The sequence below is a fragment of the Necator americanus genome, chromosome IV (genome assembly GCF_031761385.1).
Source record: "Necator americanus strain Aroian chromosome IV, whole genome shotgun sequence".
Lineage (NCBI taxonomy): Eukaryota > Metazoa > Nematoda > Chromadorea > Rhabditida > Ancylostomatidae > Necator > Necator americanus.
Window position 1 is genome coordinate 20430075 of NC_087374.1, and position 8327 is coordinate 20438401.

General features: G+C 44.5%; 3 protein-coding genes across 5 annotated transcripts; 2 read left to right on the forward strand and 1 right to left on the reverse strand.

Annotated features, from left to right (window-relative positions):
* Nucleotides 1-632: 632 nt before the first annotated feature.
* On the forward strand, nt 633-4160 carry RB195_002084 (uncharacterized protein; the record flags this gene model as incomplete). Its single annotated transcript, XM_064199162.1, has 2 exons — nt 633-744; nt 3916-4160. 2 exons carry the CDS (start codon nt 633-635, stop codon nt 4158-4160), a joined length of 357 nt encoding a protein of 118 aa, XP_064055043.1.
* Nucleotides 3930-4160, forward strand: RB195_002085 (uncharacterized protein; the record flags this gene model as incomplete). Its single annotated transcript, XM_064199163.1, has 1 exon — nt 3930-4160. The coding sequence occupies one exon, from the start codon at nt 3930-3932 to the stop codon at nt 4158-4160; it is 231 nt and encodes a 76-aa protein (XP_064055044.1).
* A 101-nt stretch (nt 4161-4261) lies between these two features.
* Nucleotides 4262-7240, reverse strand: RB195_002086 (uncharacterized protein; the record flags this gene model as incomplete). Of its 3 annotated transcripts, none has more annotated exons than XM_064199164.1 (1): nt 4262-7240. In XM_064199164.1, one exon carries the CDS (start codon nt 7238-7240, stop codon nt 4262-4264), a length of 2979 nt encoding a protein of 992 aa, XP_064055045.1. The 3 variants fall into 3 exon arrangements, with proteins under 3 accessions (XP_064055045.1, XP_064055046.1, XP_064055047.1); XM_064199166.1 differs by having other exon boundaries at nt 4262-7168; XM_064199165.1 differs by having other exon boundaries at nt 4262-5701.
* Between the last annotated feature and the right edge of the window lie 1087 nt (nt 7241-8327).

The following is an 8327-nucleotide window of genomic DNA, read 5'->3' on the forward strand; positions in this document are numbered from 1 at the left end:
CTACATCGTTTCTACTGCAGTCATATATATGCAGACGGAAACCAGTTTGATACGGAACACATTCGGCGTCTTCTCACTTCCATTCAAGTAACTTGTATTAGATTCTGAAATCTTGCGCATAGGCTTTTAAGCAATGTCACTTCAGTGGGCCACTTCGTCGCTACTCAATGCAAAAATTTGAACAAGTGTTCCCTAAAAACGTCGTTTTAATTGTCAAGAAGAGTCGATTATGTGGGCATGTGCTGGCTGTTAAGTGTTCCTTGCGAGGACAAAGAAATCCATTTCGAGCGACGAAGGCGCAATGCCTTACTTGCCCCGAAATTAACGTTTGCGGTGAGAGTTGTAAGTGTTTGAGATTTTCTAAGTACATCACTTTGCAAAATTTAGGAACTAAGTTAGGAATTAAATTAATAATGCGTAACTTTTTATTTAAATTAATTCTTATCCGTTTATGACGTCCGTAGTTAGAAAAAAAACAATGCGCATGAATTTCGCTATGAAAGCTTCTGATTCAAAAAAGAAAGTCTATAAACCGTCCTACGTTTGATTTAAACGACTTCTCTGTTCCTTTTCTTTCCCTCGTCAACGAGTTAGAAGGGCATCGAATTCCTCTAAATCGTCGGCCGAATAGCATGCGAGCGAAGAGCGCACGCGAAATGCGCAGTTCTGGCCATATCATGTTGTTTTTGCTGTCGGTTCCGCATTTGCCAGGCAAGGCAAGCAATCCTTCCATGCTGGAAGAAGGTGCTTCATCGACTCCATCAATTCCGCTACTAGACGTTCTTTCTTTTCCATCATTCATGTGATTTAGCGCAACGTCTATGTTTAATGTATGCATACATTCTGTGAGAAGAAGTACGTAGAAAGTATGAGACGCAGGAAATAGAACAAAATGAAGAAAATATGTTTGAAGCTAGGTGTTTGTTCTTCTACTAGTGTTTTCAGTTGTTCTCTCCTTATTCATGTTTTATTATGTACCAGTCTGTCGTACTCGCACACACACAAATTTATCCATGTAACACATACACGCATGCACATAACGTGACAGAATAAGCCCCTTACTAAAAAGCAAGTCTACACATTCATTGTATTATATATTTTTATGTTAGAAGTAGGAGTAAGTTTTTCTGTGTGGTCCTGTTTAGGAACGTTCATCACAATTCAAATCGAAATTAGGTTTCTTAAACGTGTTCTTTTACCGAGAAATCCACTTTTACCTTACGTTTCTGAACTAAATTGGATCTTTCATTCAGTGTTGTTGGATTAGAAAGAGTTGTCATGCAAAAAAGAAAAGAAATTCTTAGTTTCTTCCCCGTATAAACAGTTTTAGCACCATTTGAAAGAAGGAAACTTTTTTATTTTTCTTGTAAGCAATTTTATCCAACCACCATATCATTCCTTTCGAAAACAGTGAGAAATGGATTACTCTGAACATCTGCTCAGAACTGCCGATTTTTATGACACTACGGCGATTACGAATTCCCTTCTTTTTCTTCATTTCTAACTCTTGATGTTTGCGACTTTTCCTAACATGAGATCTGATGTTTTGTTGATATTTTCTTGTAAAATGTTCGACTTGCACTCGATGGTAATTGAGTTCTTACCCTGAATTCGTCCGCTTTCAAATGTATCTGATACGCGAGAATTGGATACTCTCATGAAATTTGATAAATAATTGCCGACATCGCCGCTTGTGGATCTTCTTGGTCCCAACTTATTGTTTTTCCTTGGGCCTCGCCATTTGTGTGTTTGTTTGATTCTTTCTGCGTCGCTGCGATGAGATTTTTTGTTGGCCTGTAGTTTGTTTTCACTATTGAATGCTTCAATAAACGCCGTGGTCTTTTTTTTTTTAAGGAAAACCATAGGAACCAGCCTTTTTCTTGTTTCCTCCTATAGAATTCTTGTTTGATGTTGCTGCAGCTGCTCGTGCATAATTAATCGTTCTTACCAGTGGATTCAAAAGCATCACCCCGGGAATCTGAGGTAGTACGGATTTCAGGTGGAGTATTCTTATGCGGGGCTCCCTCTTTATTGCCTCGAGGCCACCCCGTTTTACTTCACCACTCCTTTCCTGTGTCACTAGGGTCGTTAGGACTTCTTGTGCGGCAAAAAGTGTTACCTAATTTATTTTCACTACATCACTACAGTGGCTGTGTACAAGTGACACTAGGAAATCACTACAACTACTCATAACAACGGCATAGTGTGCACAGCCAGAGCACTATATACGACAGCACATGAATGCTTGTCCGCAAACTGAAGGCCACCCTCTCCCTACACTCAATTGACCGTAACATTGTAGTACGTTCACTAACGGAAAAAATTACAGACCAAAGGAAAATTTCAGGTAGGCATGAAGCTTTTTGGCGTACTTTCGACAGTATTACAATGCGGATGATGCGCTACAGGACTCGCTTTACTCCTATGGTCATTTAGGTACCAAAGATCAAAACTGCTCAAATAGGCTACAGTTCTCAAGAAAAAGTCACAGCATTACAGTGCTTGTTTATTATAGTGCTGGAAACGGTTCCTTGTATGGTTATCGGCCTAAGAAGCACAATAAAAAGTGTGCGCGCTGAGAGTAGCTGTCGCGACGACTGAAGTGAAATATTCACGGCAAAAATGAATTCGGTTATGAAGTCTACATCTTCTGCTAGGACCAAGCAAGGATGCAGAAAACCCAGATCTTTTAGCATGCTTATATAAGCATTTGAGGGGGTCTCTACTATCTTTCACTCTGAAGGCGCCCCCATTTTACTTCTGACTTCTACAGTTGTACAGTCTCCACGGTTACTAATAGAATTATAGTTAGGTCAAAAGGACATGAAGCACGGACAATTGCGTAAGCGGTGCGGTGGACCGTATCGGTTGGGATCGTGTAATAATCCTCGCTACAGTCACCCATCTCTGCAGTTCACCATGGTCCCGCCTTCATTCCAGTCTACACCATTCATTGAGGTTCCTTTTTCGGGAGACCCTACAAAGATTCTGAAACTTCTTTCTGTGTAGCATTAACTTAAATTTTTCCCTCTTGTTGATATTCTCTTATGAAACAGGTTTCCACTTCTGGAGTAATAATGTAGAACAGTGACCATGTCAGATGTCATGTGAAATTTTCCAGCATATACTCTTACTGTGTTGTTCTTTGTACTCAAGTTTATTTTCGCGCGTAAACTCCTCGCTCTTCCCTAACGTTTCCTCATTATGATATCCATGCAGGAAGAGAATCAGTAGGAGGATCATTTAATCCTCTTTGCTCTTTGCTTAACACGGTTTACGACAGCAGTGTTGACCTTCCGTTCTTTCCGTCTTCCTTAACTCTGGTACGTCGCTGTTTCGAAGGTTTTTCGCTTATTTTTCGCATTGTGCAAGAGGGGCACACGGTGTTTTGTTCTACGAGGCTCCTGTCAGATTGTGATTTGTGTTGATAGTACGACTCTGTTCTCCAGAATCCTAATAGTTTTCTGTAACTTTTTTGTACGATGGTGCCATTGCTTTTTAGCCACTTCTGTGTATTTCTTGAACGAACTTTTTTTTTTAAATTTTGTTTGCTTGTTCCTGTAAACTCACGTATTGACTTCCAAAACATAAAATTGGCATCCCATCACTTTTTGCACTGGTGAAAGTGTCCTTTATCGGGTTAACTCAGCGATGCAGACTTTGCTTGCTCACCAATTGGCATTGTTCTTCATGAGATGGATCTCTTTACTCTTCTGGAAGCGTCATTCATTCTTTGCGATATTGTTCTTAATATTGTTTCTCTATTCTCCTTTTAAAAAAATTGATGAAAAACACTCCATTATGTTAACTCTAAATATCAGATACATCATAATTTCTTCTGTCTTCAGTGGTGACAAGAGCGTTAGGTTTCATAACCGACTTCCTTTGTTTACTACGCTCTAGTCGTGATTCCAGGTTTTCCTACTGGTATGCAAGCTGCACCACAACAGCAGCAAGGTGTCGTAACGCAACCGAGTAGCCGTCCTTCAGGTGCTCCTCCACCGCAGCAGGCCCAACGACCCACATATCCGCTTGGAAGCGCTTCGCAACCAACACAATACACGTATTCCATTGGTCAAACGGCCGGATTCCAACAGCAACAAGCGGCACAGACAGCTGTTTACCAACAACAGATGTATCAAAGACAACAGCAGGTCTGATTTTTTCTTTTTCTTGCACTTATCGGCACTCTCACAGCAAGGTTGATAAGAAACTGAATAGAATAGTTTCGTTAGGATTCTTCTTCTTCTTCTTCTTCTTCCTAGCGTTTGTCCCGCGTTGTTGCAGGGTCCGCTTTTCTGCTTCTTGTCTTCCATTTGGTTCTATCCATTGCATCAGCCGTACACAAACGTGCATCTATCATATCCAGCTTCACACGGTCTAACCAGCGAATCTTTGGCCTCCCGCGCGGCCTCACTCCTGAAACGTCGAGCTTCAGAGCGGTTTTGGCAACAGAATCTTCCTCCCGCCGCAATACGTGACCAAACCATCTCAGTCGCGCCTCCTTCATCTTCTCAGTTATCGGGACGACACCGAAGATGGAGCGCACAGTGTCGTTGGATACTTTCTCTTTTAGCGTCACACCTATCGTCCACCTCAACATCCGCATCTCCATAGCGTGCAGCACTCTTTCCAAGGCTTTCGTTGTCGGCCAGCACTCGCATCCGTAAAGGGCAACAGGACGCACAACCGTCCTGTAGATCTTCGACTTCAGTCGAACAGGGACTTTCTTGTCGCACAGTACTCCTGTTGCCATTTTCCATTTCATCCATGCAGCATTAACACGTGCTCGACCTTCTTGATCAGTGTCGCCTGTGGAAGTCACTTTGGATCCAAGGTACTTGAAGCAGTTCACCTTGTTTAATTCGGTGCCATCAACACGAATTGAACCATCCTCTATCCTTGGTTCGCACTCCATGTACTCAGTTTTTGATGTGTTGAGGCGCAATCCATATTGCTGCAGCTGATCCTTCCAAGACTGCACTTGTTTCTGAAGATCATCTCGAGACTCCGACGCGAGCATGACATCGTCGGCAAAGAGTAGAGTCCACGGATGCTGCTTCTGGATTTCCTTCGTTATCGTGTCCATGCACAGTATGAACAGCAGAGGTGAGAGGGATGAACCCTGATGAACCCCTACTCGTACAGGGAATGGCCTGCTTGTTCCAACAGCACATCGTACAACGCTGGTAGGCTTCGCATAAAGCAGCTTCGTCCACCTCACATATTCTTCTGGTACTCTATGCGACCTCATGGACATCCATAACAGCTCATGTGGGACACGGTCGAAAGCTTTCTCGAGATCGAGAAAAGCAAGATGCACACTGCGGTTCTTCTCTCGATGTTTCTCCAGGAGGATTCGGACAGCATGGATAGCATCTATAGTGCTGCAGTCCTTCACAAAACCGCACTGGTTGAGTGAAACGCTAACAATTTTCCTCAGACGAGCTTCCAGGACACGCTCAAAAATCTTCATCGTATGGCAGAGCAGTCGTATAGGCCTGTACGAGGTGCAGTCAGCAATGTCTCCTTTCCCTTTCCAGACAGGCACGGTCACGGAAGTTTGCCAAACGTCTGGAGTCCGTCCTTCTGCAACGATCTTGTTAAATAGAGTTGCGAGCCACATGGACCCTCGATCTCCTAGCAGCTTCCAGATATCAACAGGTATGTCATCAGGACCGGTTGCCTTGTTCGACTTCATTTTTGCGAGGGCAGCACTGACTTCGACGGCAGTAATTGGTAGAACAGGACCCTCGACGCTGGGAACGGTTGGGATGGGAGGATGACAGAACTCTTCGTTACACAAGTGATTGTAGTACTCTCGCCACCTCTCCAGGATCTGACCAGAGCGGCGCAGAACGGCTCCATCAGCTCCCTTAACGATCTTGGTGTGCTCCATATCCAACGTTGAGCGATGACGTGCTCTGACTAAACGATACACTGCCCTCTCGCCTTCTCTGGTATCAAGCATGTCGTACACAGCCTTGTAGCGGTCCGACTTCGCCTTGGAGACTGCCTTCTTAGCCTCCCTCTTCGCCGCTAGATAAGCACCCCGATCTTCAGGCTGACGCGTCCTCCACCAGAGCTTATACTTGGACTTCTTCTCACGAATTGCCGCCTGAACTTCCTCGTTCCAAAACCACGTAGCCTTTTGTACCTTTGGCTTACCTAGAGTCGTCTTTCCCAGAGTGTTTTCCGCGGTCAAGCGTATAACGCTGGAAGTAGACAACCACATTTCCTCCACACTACGAGTAGGGTGGGGAAGTGTAGATGGAGCCACGGACGCGAAAAATACCTCCTTTCGATCCTTCAGATTCCACCATTTGATGCGCTGTGTTTCAGTCCTTGGATGTCTCTTCCTTGGACGGGAGATTTTCAAGTCCATAACGTGCAGATGGTGTTGGGCAGCGACATGATCTGTAGGGATGACTTTTGAATCCTGCAGAAGTCGGCGATCTCGTCGGCGTAACATCCAGAAATCTATTTGTGTTTCACGACCGCCGCTGGTGTACGTGATCAAATGCGATTTTCTTTTCCGATACTGCGTGTTAGCAATGATCAAGTCACTTGCAACAGCATACTCCAGGATTCGCAACCCGTCGTCGTTACGAGCTCCATAGCCGTATCCACCATGACAACTCTCGAATCCGTCTTTCCGGGAACCGACATGTCCGTTGAAGTCTCCTCCGATTAAAAGTACTTCTTCGCTTTCCAGGGATTGGACGTACTGCTCCAGATCTTCCCAAAAGCACGCCTTCTCTTCTTCACTACAGCCCATCTGTGGCGCATAAGCAGAGACGACTCGCAATTCCACTTCTCCTGTATCTACTTTTACAGCCATCAAGCGATCCGATAGTCGATCCACCGCTGTGACGCCATTTCTAAACGACTCGTTCAATATAATACCAACGCCGTTGCGATTTGATGTGCCGTGGTAGATCAGCTTGTAGCCATCGCCTAATTCCCTTGCCTTGGAGCCTTTCCAGCGAGTCTCCTGTACACAATATATGTCAACACGGCGTTTTCTGAGACTGTCTGCCAGTTCACGACTTCTTCCAGTAAGCGTCCCAACGTTAAGTGTTGCCAAGCGCACTGGATGTTGCTGGCGATTGCGATTGCGGACTAACTTCTTTGGCCGGCTTCGTCCTCTAGCCGGTAGCCCTCGCATATTTGCCACATTGCCCGGGCGAGGACAATGCGCGTCGCTTCTGGGGTACGCCCTAGCTTCTGAAGAACACATAGTAGACATTAGCAGTATGACGCGACGGGGGTGTTGTCCTCGGTCGGCTTGTCGCACTAGCAAGCTAGCAGCCTGGCACCGGAATCGTCGTACTACCTCCTCACTTAGCTAGCCTGTAGCCTTGGCCCAAGGACCGGGCTACTAGCCGGACACCTTTGTGGCATGGTTGAACCTGCCGAGACGAAGTCTCGCCACCATAGCTGCCCGACGGCCAGGGCCACCGCTGCGCCGCTTTGAGGCGTGAGGTAGGATTTGCAGCAGTTTCGTTAGGATTCTCCTTGCTATTTTTTAATAGATCTAAATTCTTGCAGAAGTAGTTACTATACAATACTATTTCATTCGTACTAGAGATAACTATCCTTCACACATATGGAAAACCGTTAGGAAGTGAAGTTCAGGAAAGTCCTTTCCAATTTAGAGAAGTGGAGTTTGAGAGAGGTTCTTTTTGTAACTACAGGGGCAGTCAAACTGCAGGTTTTATAAGTAGAAATGAACATACAGAAACATTTTTTCTAGTCATATTTTGCATAGGATCTTATGAACACAAATGGAAATAAGTATACAGGAAGAAAAAAGATCTTTATTAGTATTACTCCAGCGAGGTAGCGACTACTTTCGCATTGTCTGAGTCTCATATTGAAATTCTCTCTGACACCCCCTAGTACTTAGGTGTTATAGCAAGAACATCTTCGTCAATCCACACTTTTATGTTCTAAGTGGCGGAGGAGTCTCGAAAATCTCGAAGTTCTGAATGGCAAGTCGAAGCAAAAAATGAAAATGAATGCGGAATTTGCATTGTGAACGGATAGAACAGAGAAACCCCCTGTCCACTACTCGAACGCTGCATGCTTGCTGACTTTAAATGTGTAGAACGTACAGGTCACTGGTTGCTTCTTCCACTCCAATGAGCTGACGACCATCATTTTGTACACATTATCTGAATCTCACCACAGATGCCCCTTACTACAAAAGCTTTGTTAGAACGTGCACTTTGACTGTCCCACCTTCCGCTTTAGTCCTACCTTGGATATTTCTCTTCTTATTATTCGTCTAAATGTTCTGCAATAATGGTGAATTGAATCTGATT